The sequence below is a fragment of the Pholcus phalangioides genome, unplaced genomic scaffold, assembly GCF_987345545.1.
Source record: "Pholcus phalangioides strain wild (caught in Gottingen) unplaced genomic scaffold, Ppha-v1.0 ptg000017l_1, whole genome shotgun sequence".
Lineage (NCBI taxonomy): Eukaryota > Metazoa > Arthropoda > Arachnida > Araneae > Pholcidae > Pholcus > Pholcus phalangioides.
In genome coordinates this window covers 63,399,968-63,422,718 of record NW_028301610.1, presented here as the reverse complement: position 1 = coordinate 63,422,718, position 22,751 = coordinate 63,399,968, and the positions used below count along the sequence as shown (strand labels likewise).

The 22,751-nt window shown below is 39.6% G+C and overlaps 1 protein-coding gene across 1 annotated transcript in view; it reads right to left on the bottom strand.

The window, feature by feature from the left end:
• Positions 1–3,890: 3,890 nt before the first annotated feature.
• Positions 3,891–22,751, bottom strand: part of LOC149074624 (LYR motif-containing protein 9-like) — a 39,834-nt gene continuing 20,973 nt past the window's right edge. Inside the window, exons 2-3 of the mRNA XM_089246998.1 lie at positions 13,070–13,162; positions 3,891–4,462 (exon numbers count right to left, since the gene is read on the bottom strand). Coding sequence (XP_089103124.1) covers positions 4,427–4,462; positions 13,070–13,162 — 129 coding nt within the window. The 3' untranslated portion in view covers positions 3,891–4,426. The remainder of the gene's footprint in view (positions 4,463–13,069; positions 13,163–22,751) is intronic.

Below are 22,751 nucleotides of genomic sequence, written 5' to 3'. Positions count from 1 at the left end.
AGTGGAAAAAGATTAGAAAATTTGTCGTGAAAATTCATGACAGTATTCATTAGTAATATCCTTTTCATGTGAAATGATCTCAAATATTTTTAATTTTCAATTTGATTAGATCCAAAACAATATTTCGAATGAAAAGTATGTGTATATATAAACAATATATACACATGATAAAATATCATACAATGCCCATAAAGAATACTTATGGATAGTTCCTCGATTTACCCCAACCTCTATATCGTATTTCTTTTTAAACGTGTCAATTGTTTTACAATTTACTACCTCCGGGGGTAAGCTATACCATTTATTAACAAACCTATTAGAGAAAAGTTCCCTGCGACACCATAACCTTGCATTGTTCCTCACCAATCGATACTGGTGTCCCCTTGTAAAAGCGGTCGATTGGCGGTGTACTGAAAGTTCATGGTCCATCCTAACCATCCAATTAAAAATTTTGAATACTTCGATCATATCTCCTCGACACCTGCGTTCATCGAAGCCCTGTGTGCCAATAAGGACACGCGTAGCTCTTCTCTGCACCCCTTCAACCAAGTCTATGTCCCTCTGTAGGTATGGTGTCGAAAACCGTACAGCATACTCCAGTCTAGGACGAACTAAGCCTCGAAAAAGCGGAAGAATGACTTTAGGAGAACGAAGAGACCTTCTTGAAAATGAGACCAAACATTCTATTCGCTTTTTTGACCACCGCTGAACAATGTTCAGAAAACCTAAGCCGCTCGTCAATGGGAATTCCCAAATCGGTGACTCTAGTTGCATCCGGGATAGTGACACCATTCAACTCGTAAGAGAACCGTGGGTTGTTCGAACCAAAATGAGCGACCATGCACTTATCTACGCTAAACGTCATGCTCCATTCATTTGCCCATGCTGCAATCTTGTTTAAGTTGGTCTGGAGCAACTCCCTATCGCTTTCATTTCCGATTACCCCCATTAGCTTCACATCATCTGCGAATTTGCTAGTAATTCCATCGATACCCTGATCGAGTTTGTCGATAAAAAGTGAAGAAAGTATGGGGCCAAGGACACTTCCCTGAGGAACTCCACTTGTGACGTCTGTCCAACCAGAGAATTTCCCGTTCACCATAACTCGTTGCGACCTATCTCTTAACCACGATTCTATCCAATTCAGCAAGTTGCCCCCTATTCCAATCTCGTGTAAACGCTTCAAGAGTTTGCCATGTTGGACCCGATCGAATGCCTTCTGGAAATCAAGGTAAACAACGTCGACATTTTTGCTCTTACCCAAAGCCTTAGTCACGTAATCATAGAAGCAAAGGAGGTTAGTTACACATGACTTCCCCTTCCTGAACCCATGCTGATTATCCGACAATACATTATTCTCGTCTATCCACTTCACAAACTGCCTTTTGATGATAATTTCCAAAATTTTCGAGAGGGAGCTCGTCAAACTCACTGGACGATAATTGGACACAGCTTCTCTACTACCCTTCTTAAATATCGGAACAACATTAGCAAGTTTCCAATCCCTTGGGACGATACCCTCAGCCACACTACTCCTGTATATCTGTGCGACTGGACCCAACAATTCATTAACACATTCCCCGAGGACCCTGGGATAGATATCATCTGGTCCTGGTGCTTTGCTTGCACATATATTTCTTAGAAGATTTAGGACCTCCACGTCTTCTACTTGAATATCGTTTAGGATTTTATTACCCCATGCAACACCCGTAAATCTGCCAACCTATATTCAACTTCCTTTTTACTATCCCTTATCGCTTTCTTCAACAGTCTTTTATCAGTAAACAATGATAGGTCACCTCGTCCACTTTTATACTCTCTGAATGCCCTTTTCTTTTCAAGATAAAGGTTCCGCACGCTATCCATGAACCATAGAGGGTGCGATGTACAAACACGCTTTTTTCGAACAAAGGTTATGACGTCGTGCAAAACAGAGGACAGCTTCGTACTAAATTCTTCCCATTGACTTACCACCCCTACTGATTCCAACCGGTCTATGAAAACTTCCGCTAACCTTCCTCTCAAAACATCAAAGTTCTCCAAAAACGAGGAACCAGTCTTTTGTTATAAACTTTACCCGAGGAAAAGTTACAGTGAAATCTGACGATATGATGATCACTGGAAGAAAACTCTTCCCCCACCGAAACATGTTTAACAAGGTCCTCAGAACAAGTAAGAACTATATCCAAAATAGCAGTACCCCTAGTGGCTTCTGATACATGCCGATACAAAAAAAATTTGAGCACAAACTTAAAGTCTCTTTCATACTGATCTCTAGATGAAAGATTCTCCCAATCAATACCTGGGTAATTGAAATCCCCTAGTATGAGAACCCTCTTACGCTTACACACATAGGAAATTTCATCATGAAATTTGGTGATGTAGTTTGAATCCCTATTCGGTGGATTGTAACAAACCCCAACAATAAGTTTATGACGTCTTTTGTTCTCCAGTTCAACCCCTATGGTTTCAATATCACTTCTCTACACGTTACACTCTCTAGCCTTCAAACAGGATTTCACGTATATCAACACTTCACCACCTTTCCTATCAGATCTATTTCTCAAAAAGGTATTGTATCCTGAGATGTGTAAGAAAGATTCATCCCCATTGTTTGCCCAAGATTCTGTAATGGCTATAAGATCCAAGCCCTCCACAACTATCATAGTTTCTAAAAAATCTTTATTACCCAAGCTCCTGGCATTTATTAACACACATTTCAATTTTCCCGATGATTTAGTGTCAATCGAGAAGCCATCCAAGTCAGAGGTGGGTAATTCCCCGTCAGTACTGTTGTGATTATCATTAACTAACGCGCATTCCCGACTACGTGGTCTGGGAGTAAAAAAACCTGACCTAAGACTATCTTAAACCTCCCAGACCCCCTTCCCCCCCCCCCTCTTATTCAGATGGATCCCATCCGAACGAAGCCACCTATCGGTAAATGCGGGAAGCTCCAAGAACGTGACCCCAAGTGAGAAGCAAATGACCTTCAGGCCTATATTGAATTGTTGGATCGTACTCCTATACCCTCTACTTCCCCTTGGCAGCACTGGAATCACTGCCACATCTGAACCCCCCTTTTAAAGTGTGACCCATAACTCATTATGGGTCAGATCAAAAAAGGGAAAACACTTTTCCATATTAGTTTTTCACAAGGAATCACGTTTAATTATTGGGCGGTCGATAGTTACCACCCTGTATATAAAGTACGAAACTTACAAAAAAAGGGAAATTTCATGCAAAAACTGAAGTCTCGAGATTATTTCGCCGTAAAAAGTTGTGATATTGATGTAGAGCCAAGTCAAATGCTGTTATTAACTGTGACACTTTTCACAAATCACTTTTAGGCTCTACACATTTAGTTGAACATTTTTGGACTTGGCAATTAAGCAACACGGTCAAGTTTTATTATTCACGCCATTATTCAAATCCCATCAATTACTGTTTGTGTAGGGATATCTGTATTTATAGGTTGACTTAATTTTACATTACATGGTAAGGTGTAATATGTGCTGCGTAATTGCCAAGTCCCAAAATCTTCAACTAAAGGTGTGGAGCCTTGGAGTGATTTGTTAATCAAAGTGCCTCAGTTAATAACATTTGACTTGCCTCACCATCAGATATCACAACTTTTTACGGATACAGAATCTCGAGACTTGGCTTCATTTTGGATCCCATTTGACCAAACGGAAATTTTCTCGATGTTGTTATCAGAAACCCAGCGTCCCGATGTGATCATATTAAGTGGCGTGGACTGTGTTTTAAATGACATTGTATTGAAACACCACTCCAAACGTTAAATTTTATCAAAGGAATTCGTTTTTATTAGGAGCTATAGATCGTATATATTTTGTACCAATATTTCTTAAATTATGAAAATAAATCCGTACACATGCAATTTACTTTTTATTGCTGTAGCAGTATTATTTTCAGCATACATGACATTGTAATTTTTTCATGTGACTTCTTTGGCTCATTGTGATCCTGTAGGTTCTTGCGAAATTAAAAATCCAAATAAATAACCAAACATGCAGAAATTTACAAATATGGTGTCTTTTATTTCTTTTACTTCCGTGAATGTCGCATTAACTATTCAATTTGCCCAAAAGCATTCACTATCACCAAATCTCTAATTCGTAAGCCTGATCCGCACCTGCAGCGCTACGCCACGTCGAACCGCTCAAAAACCTGTTTTTGAGGTTCAATGGAAGTGATTTTGCCATCAAAAACCTGTTTTTGAGCTGTTTGATATGGCATAGCGCTGCAGGTAGTTGATCAGGCTTTAGGAAAACCAATCAAATACATAGAAATAAAATTAAAAAAGCACTTGAAAAATGGATACATTATTATTCAGAGAATGCAATAAAACTTGTCGTTCTAGACTGCTGTTTCTCGTCTTAGAAGTAGGTCTTTTTCAAGCAGATCACATTGTCTTTGTAGTATGATTCTGGCCAGAGTACTGTAAAAAATTAAATCATGAATTCAATTAAAGACCCACTTGAAACATTACATTTTTAGTACGTTTGAGGGTATTATAAATTAAATCAAGGTCACTTTGATATCAGAAGCGTCCGGGGGGGGGCATTAAAGGTAAGTCCATCCCCCAAGACCATATTTTTCTTTTCTTTTAGTGAGAAAAAAAAATATTTTATATGCTGTTTTGATAAATTTCTGTTAATTAAATTGCTTTTTGAATGTTATCTCAAATTTCCTCTGGAAGTGAGGGGGGAGTTATGAGCAATCAACGAGTGTAGCCCAACATTCCAAAAATATTCATTCCAAAACTTTGTGTGTACAGTTTTAATTAGTACAATTGGTTGCTATTGAAAAGGTTATGACGACGTCGTAGATAGAAGTGATGAAATGGCTGATTTCGCACAGATGTAATGTAATATATGATACTTAACCCTTAGGCCGGTATTACACTATAAAAGTTCTTTGTCAAAGATCATTTATAAAATAAGTTTGACAAAAAAATTTGATAGTGTAATGGGCAAATTTGATTTAAAAAAAACGCTCTTTATCAAAGTTTCTTTTACCAAAGTCAGCCTCCTCATCCAATATTTGAAAAAAGATTAATGTTGATGCTTTCTATGCTGCAGTTTCAATTGCTCAAGTTTATGTACTATGTACTTTGCGAGTTGATAAAGTAATTAAAAAATGAGTGATAGGTATCGATTGGATGAACTGAATTAGTTCAAACGATTTGAACGATATAAAAAAAATATAAAAATGATTTTAAATAAACTAAAGAAAAAAATATTTTTTTGCTTCTTTTTAATACAATAATAAATTAAATTATGTCCATTCGTTATAACGATATTTTCAACATTATGTCTATGGGATATAAGGGGTCACACATCAAGTAATACGTCACCAATCGTGGGGAGGGGGGGGGGTTGCATTTGCTGACTTTTAATGACATGGTGGAGGAGGGGGTGTTCAAATGATGATTGTGTGAGCAATAGAGGTAGGAAAATATGAAATTGGGTTGTATGTTTGGCTGGTATATAAATGAAATGATAAATACTGTACTTTCAGAAATCATATGCAAATTGGAAGGCCTTATAATCAGTGCCGTCTTACCACATGGGCCGACCCGGGCGCCTCAAGAGAAAAGGGCCTCACAAAAATGAAATGCGGTTGGAATTTCCGAGAATTCACCACGTAGGGCCGCCTCAGAAAAATCATTTGGCCCGGGCCCATGATGCTCTTAAGACGGCCCTGCCTATACTTCTGGTACTTTTGCAATCAGATAGTGGTGCCCCAGAACATCACTTGACCTGGGGGCCTCATGATGCTCTCTTAAGTTTTACAGACAGGGGTTATAGCAAGATCGGGGCAGGGTCATGGTGACAATCTAGGAGTCCGCAAATTTTAGGGGGCGGGGGTTGTTTCCAAGTTTTCCTTTAGAAGGCCACACTGGTGGATCGATTTTTTTTTTTCAATGATTAAGTTCCATAAAATCAAAAGTTTTATTTCAAGAAAAAAACCCGAATCTCTGAAGTACTACCGTACTATTGCGAAGATCGGCTTCAGATGTGTTCTGTCAACGTTATAGCTAGAGATAACGCTGGTTCTATTCATTCCTAGAACCACTCGAAGAAGGATCGGCATGACTACAGGTTTGTGTCGGAGGTCCTCATTGAAATATCGGTAACAATTCGACGGACCACTTACATCCGTGATTTTTAAAATTTTGCCTTCCATTTCATCCTTGTCTCAACATTTACCCACTGCTCCCCAGAATACTTCAAAGCACTAAACAAATCAATATCGACAGCTCTCCTTTGGTAAAGGTTTATGACTACCCTAGAATCTGTGACTCACACTTTGAGAAACAATGATTTGCAGTACACGGGTAATTAATTCAAACCCTACGTGAATATTTTTAATGTTTGTGACATACATAAATAATTTTAATTTTCTTAAATTTTCATGTTTGTACGAGTAACAGGTGGTAACGACGTAACAGTACGAGTAACAACCATCGTGAATAGGTCGAGTAGTTTTCTCATTAAACTCGAATATTTATGGTGCATCGGTTTTCACGAATATCGGATATGTCGAATGTTTTAACGTTCCCGTGCGACTTGGTTACATCCGGGCTCGACCGTTTATGCATGACATCACTGGATTTATTGGTTATACATATTGATGATACATTTATTTCATTATCATCAGAGATGGTTGACAGTGAGCCAATACATTACACGAGGTGTAAAATCTGCTTCATCACCAATGTTTGATAAAAGAGTTGCGCTGATGCACTTCCATCCTGCACAGTGACGTATTAACTCTTCAAAAACCTGTTCACTCCCTTCTCTGGGGGGGGGGGAAAGATTCTCTTCCGGTGTGTATTTCTTGGATTAAAAAAAGTTTGTGTTTTCAACAATGTGATAGAAAATCGGGAACGTAACTAGGCTGGGGCACTGTCCCAGGGATCAGAGCCAAATGGTTCCCACAAAAATTTACACTAACCAGGGGTCTGTCAATCCAAAATTTGGGTCCGGTTTCCGGACACTCCACAAAATTCCGGATCAGAGAAAACGAACCCTTCACGAAATACATAATAATGAATCCATAAATTTGAAATTTCTTTTGCGATAGGATCAACTAGATTATTTCGCTTCCCACAAAATTAATGTCACATTTCACAAAAATAAAGAAAATTTTTACAAAAACAGGGCCCTGCAAAAAAGTCATGGCAGACCCCTGCTTACCCCATATAGTAGTCTGCCCGGCCCCCGTAAAGGCACAATGAGGCCTTATAGGAAAATGAGTTTTATGTTACCCGCAGCTCACTTGCCCAGTTCATGGTTTTATTGCTGCTCCCCAGAATAGTTAAGCAGTGCCGTCTTAAGGCATGAACCCACCTGGGCACGGCCCGGCGGCCTCAAGAGAAAAGGGGGCCTCACAAAAATGGGATCTGGTTGAGATTTTCGAACATTTGCCTAGTCTCAGAAAAATCATTTTGCCTGGGGGCACATGATGCTCTAAATTAAGTGGTGTTTTCAATTATAAAAGTACCAATTCAAAGCAAAAAGAGGCACAAAAATCAATATCTTCATCTTGCCGGAACGCCCCTAAAAGCCACGGAGCACACTTTGATAAACCCTGTCGTATCACATCACTGGATTTGATGGTTCATATTAATGATACATTTATTTAATTATCATCTGAGGTGGTGGAGATTAAATTAATCTATTATATCATGGGTGGCCAACATCTTTCTATTCGAGGGCCAATATAATGTTCACTTGCTACATCCACTCCGATGTATATGCCACGGTTCAATGTAAGATGGTAAAAGTCCGAAAAATGATGCAAACGTTTTTATTTGGGACTCATTAACAAGTCAAAGCCCGTTTTTATTTAGTCAATAAACCCTCGTTAACTTATTAGTTCTTAACGCTTATTAATTACTTAATATAGTAATTAAACTAATTTAAAATTGAACTAATTAGGAATTAATATATTAATTCATTTATTTATTTTATTTATTCTCAACAGTAAAAACCCGTTTTGAAGAATAAAAAAACGATAATGAACTTATTAGTTTTCCTAAATGCTGCCACGTATCCAGATTTAGGTTCACTTGTACACTAGGCCATTAGTCCCGACATCTCCAGAGGGGTGCGGGGTCATGATGCAATGTGTGGAGAGGCAGATCAGTGGGCGAAGCGCACTCAGCACCCCTGTGCGTCAGCGCGAGAAGCGAGCCATCATAACGAAATAAGGTTTTACTTAAATACTTATTACTATTAATTCAATTAATAACTGTTATTCGCACTAGCAATTATAACTATTGAACAATTATTAATTAATCAAGACGGGTGGGGCACTATTAAATTAATGATGTTCAATTAATTCATTTAAAACGGGCTTTAACTGGTAGGAGTAAATTAATTATGAGCATCGTACACTTTAATAGCGTCAAAACCTCATCATGGTGGTTATTTCGTTTGTTAATTATTTGTTTATAATTATTAAATTATTATTAATCAAATAATAAGCATCAGGTTCATTATGATTATTTGATTAATTTAAATTGGACTTTGACTTGGTAAAAATCCGAAATGAAAATGTTTACAAGCATTTTGTGGACTTTCACCAACTCACCTTGATAAACCCCGAGTCTCTGGGATTTTACCGTGTCATATGAGCCGCAATAAGTAATATGATGAAACATGGACAATTTAGTCGCTAAACTTTCACTGTGTGCGTTGTATTCCTCAACTTCGTCATAAGCTGACATTCATGAAGTTGCGTTCCCAGCTAGATGTAATGCTTCAAAATAATTAGCTTACTCCGCAAATTATTTCATCCAATACAATCATCCACACAGTGGCGTCGGAGCTGTGGGTGCTCAAGAATCCACAGTAATTTGTGGTATGGATCCGAGTACTCCCAGAATTGATTCAGAAATTAAAATTTCCGATATAAAACTAAAGACGAGCACCCACAGTTTAGAAACACTTCCGACGCCCCTGCATCCACATCAGCTTCATGTTTCCTAAAACCGAAGCCCTTAGAGGTTGCAAATGATAAATTTCCTAAAGCAAATGGAAAAAAAATTTCTTCATCCATAACTACTACAAGCAACAGCACAACACTAACGAACACTGACGAAATGACAATTTGACGAAAACTTTTGCAAAAACAATTTTATATAAATCTTTTATAGTGTAATGTAGTCCATTTCCTTTACAAAATAAATTTTTTATAAATTATATACTCAAATTTTTTTATAAGATTTTCGTCAAATTTTATAAAAGAAATTTTATCAAACTTTTACAGTGTAATACCGGCCTTACCATATGGCCCCTGGTGTAGTCGCGTTTGCCACCTTTGTTCAGTGGGCGTGGTCTCGTAGCAAATGCGTGACGTCACTGTTCTGATACTTTTAAGCTGAGGATATCATACACGTACTATTTATGTGGCTTATTTTACTGTTCAAGTGAGTGATTTCTCGTTTATAGTGTTATGCGCGCGTTGTATATTGGTTATTTTGGTGATGCTTACGTTAATCGGTGATAAAAAAAATATGACTTGTGTGATTTTTGCTAGAATCATACTGATATGCCTCGATATAGTACTCCGATGTCCATGAAGAAAGAAATTCCTCAAGGATCTACTTTAGGGCCACTACTTTTTACTATATTTATCAACGATTTCTGTAACCTTGATTTAGTGGCTAAAATTATAACATTCGCTGATGATACTGCATTACTTTATTCAGCAATAGATCATCAATCTTTAACGAACACCATAAATCATGACTTAATTGAAGTTCACAATTGGTTTTCTGCAAATAATCTTGAAATTAATGTGTCGAAAACAAAATTTATGAGCTTTTCTTTGCATAACAATACAGAAACTAGATACAATATTATTTTTCATAGCCAACACTGCCCATGTAACTTTTCGTGCACATGTTCATCTTTAGAACAAGTATCTTGGTGTACATATAGATAACAACCTAAAATGGAGAACACATATAAAACGCATGCAATCAAAACTTCGATACACCCTGTACAAATTCTATTACCTTAAGCAATATGTAAATCGACTTTTTCTACTGTCATTTTACTATGCCATTATTCATTCACATATACTATATGGCCTGACTGTATGGGGAAGCGATTACATAAGCACTTTACGCCCCATTATTCAAATGCAAAAAAAAATAATAAGAGCACTTACTAACGATTATTCCACTCCTCCTTTCTAAACCTAAATATATTACCCCTTCGTTATCTATATTTTCACAGATCGATAATTCTTCTGCATAAAAATCAACTCGATTTACCTTTCAATACTTCAAGAACATCGAGTAGATTTAGTAGTACATTATCTATACCACTTATTCATAAAACAGTAAGGAGAAATCACTTTACGTTTCTTGTTCCGAAATTTTACAACAATCTGCCATCTGATATTCTTGACTGCACTTCAATATTTGTATTAAAAAAAAACGTCTCAAACAATATTTGCTCTCTATAAATTATATTGAAAGCTATTTTTAATATGCAATATATTTTTTCCCTATTGAGCTCTCGCAAATAAGGAAAACACTACCCCATCACTCAAAAAATTTCTGAATCGCACCTTCCGTTGTTGCCATTATTTATCTTAATACTAATTATTTGCTTCATTTATAATTTATTTTATTTATATTAATAAAACAAATCAATAATCTTAATTCAAATCAATGTAATATTTTGTGTCTGCGTATGTGTGTGTGTATGTATGTCACATTCATTAGATGATTTCTCTGTCTTGCGTTTTTTCATTGTTTTTTTTAATTATTAGTTTATTATTAATATTTACTATTCGTGTTTTAAAATTTACTTAATAATAATCGTGTCCACCAGTATGGATCAACAACGATCCCTTGGATGGATTTTTTCTTCGTTTTGCCAATGTAAGTTTCATGATGTGATGAATAAAATTGATTGATTTGTATTTTCTATTGTCGTTCGTACTCTTAGGGGGAAGAGTGCACCAGTATCGAACCCCCCCCCCCCTTTCCAGGTCTAAGACTAGGGGAGGGCAGAAAATATAATAAAAAGTAAGAGAATACAAAATAAGTATGTGTAGAAATGAGTATCGAATTTAAATGAGAAAGTAAGCTCGGTGAAAAATATAAATGTCGTAAATATTTGAGAATTTGATATATTGGCATTTAATTTTTTAAAAAAACTTCAAAATTTTTTTTTATATTAGGATTTCTTTTATTTTTGCTTCCAATTTTTTGATGTTACAGTCGTAAGTATTGGTAATAACAAAGCTAACGTTCCTAAAAGTCACACCTGATTGAAATGAAGCCAAACAGATAATTAAATATTATCGAAAGTTCAAAAAGTTAATAGAAATTATGTCTTGAGTTGGCTTTCAAGCAGCCCGATAAAATTTGACGAAAATATTTCAACTAAAATGAATCCGAGAAAAATATTCTTAGTGGAAATTACCTCACAAGAAAATACTGAAATTTCTAAAAATATTTCGTTTGAAACGTTAAAAGACGCAAACTAATAAATTGAATAAATAAATATACTAATGACAAAATAATCGAAGAGAGAATTTTTGAAAGAGTTCGGTAAAATTGGCAGTACAGCGATTGCAAATTATCGTGATTTAGCAGGGTAGCAAAGCGGGCTTACTCGGTTCTGCCATAACAATGACGTCAGCTACTTCTCCAAACACCAACTCTGGCCATATCGCTGTTGCAATTTACTGCCATTAGTGAGATGGGTTGAAAGTGAAGGCGCTGTCTATCGGTGGTCGCCTCGAGTTCGTTAGGGAAAATATCTATATCCTCCCTTGGGTTCAAATCCGGGACCCTGACAACAACCTTCACGATGGTAGACGAGCATCTTACCACCATGCCACTCGGGCACAATGACGTCAGCTGGTACCGACTCCGGCCAGAACCTCTTAGAGATAGGCCTCCGCACTCAGCTTGTGACGTCAGTAAGCAGTCCAATTTCCCTCAGAATATTCAGGGGAAAAAAATTCCCTGCTCGTGCCAGTATCATCGTTGTGAGGAAAAGAAATGATCGGGTTCAGAATTGGTGATTTCTATGCCCCACATCCAATCACTTCGCGGTATTTGTGAGCCAAGCAGGCATAGGCGGAGATTGACTTGGAAGTCTGGGGGGGGGGGCACGATGATGATGATGTCATTTCATATATACATTAGATCAGTCGACTCGACCTTTGACCTGATTGCTCATGCAATCAGGAAGACTCTACGCCAAAATAAGAAGAAACGAAATAGGATGCTGTGTGGCAAACTTGCTAGGTAGTCTGAATGACGTTTATGGCAAACAGTGCAGAGGCCTTTTATCTCTAGGAGGTGATGCTCCGGCGCGGCATGAAACAGCCCTTATATTACATACCGATTTCACACACGTAATTTCCAAAACAAACTAGAGACAGAGAAAAGAGAATATTTTAATTTCTACTGTTATATATTATTACTTATTATTTAAGCCGTTTTCGACTATGGTTAATGTTTAATTTCGCTTTTGTGTTGAAAATTGATCCGGGAAAAAAATTCAATGAAGAGTTCTTCACTTATTTGATTTCAGCCGGAACAACACATAGCCGGTTTAACGCTTGATTAAATTTTTTCACGTTTTTCTTCGGTCGTGCTCAAGCAGTATCAAATCTAAGCACAATATGCTAATTACACGAGGTACGAATGTAAACAAACTGCGAAATATTTTCGGTATGTATTGTTTTTTAATCGAAACAAATCAAGTACGATTGCTTACCGAAAAAGAAACTTTTGCAACGCAAATTTCACGTGACATTTTCTGCAAGCGAAAGTTAAAAAATAAGGTTAAAATGTCAGTATCATTCATATTTCTTGAAAAATAGAAAAATTCAATTTTTATCATTTCCAATTTTCCTGACTAATCAGTCAACATGTAATTTTTCTTTCCTCTCGGACCACTGGTCTATAGTATCAGCTCGTCTTTACTCTAAATGGTATACGTCAGATAATGTACCTATATATATTTGTTCCCCTACATAGATTTAGTGACAATCGCATTACCTTTTTAACAATCCATTCGGCATCTTTAACCGCTCTGCTAATTATTTGCTTGATACGCTCAGGATCAGTCTCGTCTGAATGGCTATTGAAAGACTGTAAAAAAAATCGAACATTCCATTCATTACTAGCATAAATACTAATTACAACAAAAATACCGCGGATGGTGCGTATTTTATCTACCAATTTGAATTGGCAACCTTGACAGGAGATGTGAGTTCGAATCGTCTAAACGGGTGATCCTAACGTGGTCGATGTAATGTTCCAGGGGGCGGTAGAAGCTACGGCTATAACATAGGATCCTATGGGTTAGATTGCGTTGGGGGGGGGCGATGGGAGAAAAAAGGTTGGAAAAATATGGTCTAAACCAAAATGGAATCCAACATCTCACAATTCTGCGATGAAAAAAGTCCGCAAAATTTAAAATTTTTGGTCGGCATATACAGTTACCATGCCTGTCATCTTTAAAACGTAGAGAAATACAAGCACATGCTTCCAACGGCTGTGGATTTTCGTGCAATCCCTACCTGCAACAGCAAAAATTCAATGGTATAGTAATTGTTAGATACAAGATTCCCCGAAAGACTGGTTATACAGGGTGTTATGTTAATGGACCGACAAATTCAGAGAGTTGTTAGTAGACATCAAGAGGAACAAAAATTGCAATGGAACATGGTGTCGCAAACCACGTTGAGTGGGTGAAAAACGCATGCAGGTTTCGACGTTAGGGTACGTCCATAGTGCACTGCTTCCCGCTTCTCGCTTTATTGCTTAAACCGCGGCAGTTGTAGAAGGCGAGATGATCCCGCGCGATTCTAGCTGGTGGTGGTTATAGTGCACCGATCGCGGGAGCGTCTGCCTGCATGGGCAGTTGGCATCATGGAGCTATCACGTGGCGATCTATTGTGTGTTTTTGTTGACAACAAAAAATATTTATTATAAAATTAAACATGAAAGAATGACGAGTGTACATGAAATTAATAGGACTCGCCTTGAAGTTGCAATGGGTTTAGTGTAATCGCTAATTATAGTAAATTAATTAATTGATGATAAATCAGCGATTTCGCTTTTAGTGCCACAACAAATTTTCGATTAGAAAAACGAAAATTAATCGTTACAAAATTCCGTTTGATTTAGTTTTATCGTTAATTAGTTTACATTAATAATAAAACTAAATCATGATCGATAATTAACTAATCAACTAATAACGATAAAACTGAACTGGCCGATAATTAACTAATTAACGGCAAAATCCGTTGGATTTCGTTTTATCGTTAATTAGTTTATTAACGATAAAACTAAATCATGATCAATAATTAGTAACGATAAAACGAAATCCAACGGTATTTTGATTAATTAACGATATCGTTTTCATTACGTCAACTAATTAACGATATCGTTTTCATTACGTCAACTAATTAACGATATCGTTTTCATTACGTCAACTAATTAACGATTAGTATTAACAATAATTAGGCGTCATAAAAACTCCGTTGGATTTAGTATGATAATTAATGAGCCTTAATTAATTAACGATTTCGCTTATTATGTCATAACTAATTAACGATTAGTATTAGCAACAATTATCCATCACAAAAACTCCGTTGGATTCAGTATAATCGTTAATTAACCTTAATTAATGATTAACCAACGATATTGCTTTTATTATGTCATCTAGTTAACGATTAGTATTAATAATTAATCGTCACAAAAACTCCAATTGGATTCACTATAATTGGTAATTTTCTTTAATTACTTAATGATTAACGATTTCGCTTTTATTATGTCATAACTAATCAACGATTAGTAATAACGATAATAGATCGTTACAAAAACTCCGTCGATTTACTATTCCATTATAAAACGAACACTTAGAGGAAAGTATCCGTTCAAAACTGCAAGCGGTGAGCCGGTCAAGCGAGAAAAAGAAATAATAATTCATTCTGGTTAAAGCGGTTAAAAGCAGTTTGAGCCGGTAAAAGCAGGTAGGCGGGCGCATTATGGCCGCCCCAATGAGTTTTCACGATCTTTTTTCAGCCGCGATAAAGCGAGTAGCGAGAAGCGGTTCACTATGGACGTACCCTTACGCTGGAACGACAAAAAGTAGAATAACCACCACAAAAATATTTAATTATTACAAGAGTTATTAGAAGTGGTGGCCGCTGACGTCACTGCAGTCTACAACGACGTAAGAACGATTCGCGGACGCTCTCGAAGATACCAGATATGCTTTTGATGTCTGCCGCAGCGACGATAATCCGAGCTATGAGATCCTCCGGTGTGTCCACAGGCGTCGCATAAATGGTGGTAACGTCAGATATGGTGAGCGAACGCATTCAGCGATCATCCACCTTTCATCTCCTCCGGACTCAGATCCTGCATGCGTTTTTCGCCCTCTCAACGTGGTTTACGACACCATGTTCCATTGCAACTTCTGTTCCTCTTGATGTCTACTAACAACCCTCTGAGTTTATCGGTCCATTAACAGAACACCCTGTATTTTTGGAGATGATGATTACACGGAAGAAAATTCATGTCTGCCCCCATGAGGACTCGAACCCCGTCTCGTTTGCCGGACGAGCGCTCTATCAACTAAGCTATGGAAAACGAATATTTCTCCCTTGGAGCGTATATATATATATGTTGAAAGGCTTCGGACGGCAGCAGTAATCAACTAATAGCTCGTGAATGACATAGGCCACTAGATGGTGCCATGTATGTAGAAATGTCCTCTCCACATAGGGTATTTGTCCCTTGGAGCATGTATATGTTGAAAGGACAAGGAGAGGACATTTCTACATGTCGCCATCTGGTGGACTGTCATTCACGAGCTATTAGTTTATTGCTGCCACCGTCCGGAGCCTTTCCTTTCAGAATATTTCTCCCTTGGAGCGTATATATGTTTCCATAGCTTAGTTGATAGAGCACTGGTCCGGCAAACGAGAGACCTGGGTTCGAGTCCCCGTGGGAGCAGAGATGAATTTTCTTCCTTGTAATCATCTCAAAAAATATAAACAGTCTTTCGAGGAATCTTGTATTAATAAGTGGAGAGGACATTTCTACATAATTGTTAGATTCCTCTCTGATAATTCTCAACGGATATAGGTATTATATATGATGCATGTCGTCGGTTGTCAATTCAAATAGGTGGATACAGTGCGCACTTCTGCGTAGAAATTGAATTGGTAGAATCGTTTCTAGAAATCATTGAGTAATCAGCCACTATGCAGTTTTGACTATAAGCCGCATCAATGAAGCGATGGGTATTGTGCTTAGGTGTAACGGCAATAAATTGCCCCACTGCGATAGACTGAGTTTGTAAGCAATCCACATTATATACATGTTCAAAGAATGCCTAGAAACACTGCGGGGGAAGTTCTAGCTAGAGCATATAACCAAAATAGGAAAATTATATCTGTCATTGACATGGGCGTGAATCTGGATGTGAAAATGTCCTCTTGCATTCGACTTTCGATGCAAATATTTTGGCTTTTTTGGGTACGTGAAGCCGATTTTAAACTCATATTCACGACAGAAGTGCTATGTCAATTGTTATAGAATGATCTTACGATAATCAGTGACCTTGGACACAGATTATCGTAAAGCTGTTGATATTTCAAATCACAAAGAAAAATAATAGGCCACAACGAATGTTAAGACAAGACGCCAGAAACCAATATAACTTTTATAGTGCATGAGCCAGTTATTCCGGTCTGAAATCCCGATAAAATAAAAGCTGATAAGGGAAAGTGTCCGAATTCGTCCGCCTCTCTAATTTGCATGTACAGAGCTGCTATCTTGCGAGGAGTGCCAGGAAACTCTTCAGAACCATTCAGTTGACTACTTGCAGTGACGCAGTTGCTTGGCTCTTTCCATTTACGCTTAAATTTTTTAAAGTTGTTTTTGTCATAACTTATTAAAATGCGAAATCAACTTTGAACAGTTACTTTTACGCCTTACGGTAAGTTTCTGGTTTTATATCTAATTTTTAGACAAATGAGTTTTGTTTTTTCTACATTTGGAAGTAATTTATTTTTTGCTAGCCATGTCTTAATCTAAGGTCATCTTCAACTTTAGTTATCAAACAGCTTGTACAGTGAAGAATCGACGAATTGATTCTGCGCTGTAATACACTCATTGTCATAAAAATTTTCGATCCCACAATTATTTCTTGGTGCGCAACGAAAGTTGGCCTGAAGGTACATGTCGGGCAGATATGCAAATGATTAGAAATGCAGCGTGATTGCGCATTGCGTAATGCCACTAGAGGGCGTTGAACTTCGTTCTCCTTGGAGTATAAAACAGGTAAGCAGAGCTTGCTGGAGTGTATTTAATCGTTTGCAAAGGAAATGCTGAGGTAGACATGCCGTTACGCCGCCGTCGAAGACCATATGAGCAGTTGTCAGAGTTCGATAGGGGAAGAATCATCGGGATGATGGAAGCTGGGTGGTCAGCTCGTCAACTAGGCCGTTCTGATTTTACTGTGAGGAGGTGTCATTTACATGGCGACCAGGTTCAGGACGCCCTCGACAAACCAGTCGTCGAGAAGACCGTCACATCATCCGAAACGCACGCGTAGAGCCAACTGCCTCATTGGCCGCTATCCAGACATAGGCAGCAGCTTCACTACGGGCCCCTGTGTCTTCCCGAACCATCGCAAGGCGCCTGGCTGAAGGACATCTGGTATCGCGGCGCCCATTACGTGTGCTGCCAATAACACACACCAACGCCTCCGTTTGGAGTGGTGTCGAGCACGACGGGATTGGACTGCAACCAGGTCGTCTTCAGCGACGAATCGAGATTCAACTTGAGCAGTGATGACAATCGTGTTCGTGTGTGGAGGTCCCGTGGTGGACGCTTCAATCCTGCCTTCGCTTTACAGCGACACACCGCTCCCACAGCTGGTGTCATGATATCGGGTGCCATTGCTTACGATACACGGTCACCCCTAATATTGATCCATGACAGCCCAGCGGTACGTCCATAACATCCTTCAGCCACATGTGTTGCCACTCATGGCAGGGCTCCCAGGAGCCATTTTTCAACAAGACAATGTTAGGCAACACACAGCAAGACTGCCTCCGCCGCATTACCACCCTTCCCTGGCCTGCTCTATCCCCAGATTTGTCACCAATCGAGCATATCTGGGATCATTTGGGACGGCAAGTTGGACACCCTACGAGGTTGGTCGAACTAGAGGCGCATTTACAGCAACTGTGGAACGAGATGTCTCAGGACATCATACGGAACTTGTATGCCTCAATGCCCGCTCGTATCGCATCGTGCATTCGCGCTAGATCTAATCACTTACTTATATCAACGTAGTACTTACATGTGTAAAATTTCGTTTCATTTTGACGACGACTTCTGGGTGCTCAAATTTTTATGGCAATGAGTGTATATAAATTGACGTCACGACGAATTGACACGGCGGCAAACTTGTACCGCGACAAGTTGAGGTGCGACAAATTGACCGGCTACGACATAAAGGCACAAAAATATATCTAATATGGAATATTTTTACGATGTATTATGAAAAAAATATTTTGCGTGACAATCCAAAAATTTGTTTTATTTGGTTAGCTTATCATTAATTTCCTAGTCTTATTCATTATTGCCCTCTAGTCGCTTGTCATTAATCTTCTCTAGGCTAAGCAGGGGCTGTAGCAACACCAGCTACTAAAGCTGATGTTGGCTGTAGCCCAAGGTAGCAATTCCGGAAGGACTAAATTTGAGGAACGATGAGTGGTCAAGAGAATTAGATTAGAATAAAAGGAGGGCGGCAAAGTCATAAATGCTCGTTTGGGTCAGGGCGTATACTGGATCGATGTTTGGAAGGGGCACAAAGAATGTCCCAGAGAAATTTTGAGTTGTCACCCTTCAAAACCAATTTTAAAAATCAACCGAAATTAACAGCATATGCAGGTATTCCCTTAAAAATATTTTTGTTAAAAAAATATCCTAACTTTTTATCGTCTTGGGGCTAGGAAAATGCACTCAACGCCTTCCGTACATCTGTTGCGGGGGTCAAAGTTGCTATTCGTCCGGTATATACGGAACCCAAGAGGCTAGCGTAAGAGTAGGGTATCGTTCAAGGCCGTAACGATAGGGGGAACCCTGGGGATTCAGTCACCCCACTCCCACAAACATAGGAGAAAATTACTAGCTTACATGTACAGGGTGCATAGGGAATCCTTTTATTTCGGAATAACTCGTAAACCGATGATCTTAGACGCATACTTCAAATCATAGAGCGAAAAAAAAGTATCTTAACATCCTAAGCAGTTTTTCAAAATTTTTACTCCATCGCCCTCTTCAGAAATTTCTTCTCTCATCGCCCTCGACTCCAGCGAACCCATAGGATCTTATCTTATACTCGTAGCTTCTATCGCCTCCTTGGACCATTCCATCACCCACCGGGGGGGGTGTAATGTGATAGGCCTCCTCGTGGTGCACCCTGGGTAATGCTAAATCTATCACACGTCATTGTCATCGCTTATTTGTGCTCATATCCTACACTTTCAATAGCCCAGATTACATGTTTTTTCTACACATCTTCCAGTACTTGTCTTGCGTCTTGTTTTGTCCTGTACATGTTTATGTCTTGTGTCCAACCCCTCATTGTGGGCCCCGCTCAGGCGGGGAGGGGTCCTCCCGGACGGGGCATTGCTTCTAGCGTATGCCCTATCTGGGACGCTGTCTACCTGCGTGTTTGCCGTGCGTGGAGACCCGTAAGGCTGGAGATGGGGATCCTGGTTAGCCTGATGCGCTAGCTTTGGCCTCGGATTCAGCCGAAACGGGAGGCCTGGATTAGCCCCGTCTGGGTCAATCGGCTGGTCGCCTCGGTGGCTGAAGGGGTTACACTACTGGGCAGGTAGAGGGACCGGGCCTGCCGGACGTCGTGAGGTTTCTTGGTGCTGCTTCACGTCGCTCTTGGATCTAGAACGCGTCTGCTCGCCTGTTTCGGTGGTGTATAGTTCCTACCTAACCTGGCGTTGCCACTAACCTTCATCAGTTACGTGTGCGCGTCCCCTCGTAGGGCTCCATGGTGGGCATGGTCGGTAGGGGCCGAACAAACTATCTCCAAAATGGGGAAAAATACAAATGCACCAAAACGTCAACGTATAGCTATGAGCGAAACAATTGTCACTGAACCTGCTCCTACTGTTTCATTTTTCTTCTTGCATTCTACTGACACCGATAAACCTCTGGCCAAAGCATCACCATTCTTAATAGACAAAGCTCTCTACGGCGCAATAGGCACATTAAAATCAGTGAAGGCTCTTCGTTCAGGAGACCTTCTAATTGAAACTAACACACCGAAACAATCCGAACTTATTCAAAAGCTCACATCTCTTGGGACTATTCCCATAACAGCAAAAATTCATCCCACGTTGAATTATTCACGTGGTGTCATTTCAGATACTAACTTGATTAACATGGATGAAGAACTACTAACAGAAGAGCTGGCGTCTCAAGGCGTAACATCTGCCAAGCATATTATGAGCCGCAAAGATGGCAATCCAGCTCCATCACGTAACATAATCCTGACATTCTCATCACCGACATTGCCAGAAGATATTAAGATAGGCTATTATAGCCTCAAAATCCGCCCATACATTCCTAACCCTGTTAGATGCTTTAACTGCCAGAAATTCGGTCACTCACGAACGGCGTGCCGAAGTCAACCCACCTGCGCAAAATGCGGTGAGAAGGACCACATTTCGGACAACTGCACTAATTCACCATTCAAGTGCGTCAATTGCGGTGGCGACCACCCCGCATATGACAGGAAATGTCCGAAATGGAATGAAGAAAAAGAGATCCAGAAGATCAAGGTCCTTAATAACATCTCATATATCGAAGCACGCCGTCGTATAACCTCTAACCAAACTCCAATAGGTACTAGATCATACTCTAATATGGTAGCAAATCCATCGTCAGCTAATAAGACTAACACTGTCACCAAAGCATCTGTAACAACTCAGACTGAACCAATAGCTGACACATCAACTCAAACATCATCATCTAACCAACCGTGCAATAGTTATGGCTGCTGTTGCTCCGCTGGATTCCGGAGGGAGTCCACTACCTCCGAAGAAGAAGCGGGAAAAGCAACAGCGAACACATTCAAAATAACTACAGATACTAAACCAAAAATCAACTCTGCAAACAAATCGAAAAAGAAACCATTCAAGACTGGATATTCACGAAAAGCTGTACAGAGAGCGCTGAAATGTCCATCCATGAAGAATGTGTCACTAATTGATGACACATCAATTGGTGACATGGACCTTGACAATCCTACAGATTCCGGTACTACTCGCCGTAAACTAGACCGGAATAAATTTAAAGATCTTGAACCGTCTACTTCTACTTAATTTATGGCCAACATAATTCAATGGAACATTCGTGGTCTTAGATCCAATTACGAAGATCTCAAGGATTTGATCAATCGTTATCATCCTGTTTGCGTGGCACTCCAGGAAACTTTTACGAAGCCCTCGGAGACATGGAACATCAGGCGACATTCCCTGTTCCGTATCGATTACGATGACGGGAGTAGAGCCTGCCGCGGTGTTGCTCTGCTGGTTCCACATCACGTGTCGTCGCGCGTTCTAACGCTGCGCACGAACCTGCAAGCCATCGCGGTGGAAATCTCTACAGGCCTAAGGGTTACCATCTGTTCCATTTATTTGCCACCAAATGACACCATCTTACAGAGAGATCTAGAAGATCTGATTGATCAATTACCTCCACCATTTTTTCTTCTTGGAGACTTCAATGCACATAATATGATTTGGGGTTCTAACAGCAACACCCCACGTGGCGAAATGGTTGAACGACTGTTAGAAGACATGGACCTCGCCATCATGAATGATGGCAGTTTCACTCATTTCCATGCCCCAAACAATAGTTTTACTGCAATAGATTTATCGTTATGTTCACCTTCACTCTTGCCGAACTGGTCCTGGTCGGTCGATCCGTACCTCCACGGGAGCAATCATTTTCCTCTAGTGGTTAAGTGCCTTGATCGAAGCCATAGCATACCTGAGGGTCCTCCTCGGTGGAAGCTTGTGGCCGCCCGATGGGCAGACTTCACGGTCAAGGCAGAAATCACGGAGGATATGGTTTCGCAACCCGACGTCGACCATTGCGTCGACCTTGTGACCAGTTGTATGGTCTCAGCAGCCAATGAAACAATACCCAAAGTCTCCTCGAAACTTCCTAAATTTCCTAAACCTTGGTGGAACCACGAATGTAATCTTACGATTAAAGCACAAAAGAAAGCATGGAGTAGGTTCCGGCGGTACCCTACCCATGACAACAAGTTGGCATTTTTAAAAGCAAAGGCGATAGCGAGAAGAACCAGGCGCCAGTCTCAACGCGAGTCCTGGCACAAGTTTACCACGGGAATCAATTCATCTACTTCATCCAAAATCATTTGGGACCGGATCCGAAAAATCAATGGTCATTATCAGTCTCATCCGATCACTATTTTAAACACCAATGGCACTATCATCAGCGATGTGAGGGATATTGCGGATACCATCGCTGCCCATTTCGCCACTGTCTCCAGTGATGCGAATTATCCCCCATCGTTTCATCCCATTAAATCATCGGCCGAACGTACATCGTACACCTTCCGGCCTTTTACACCGGAGGGGTACAATTCATTGTTCAC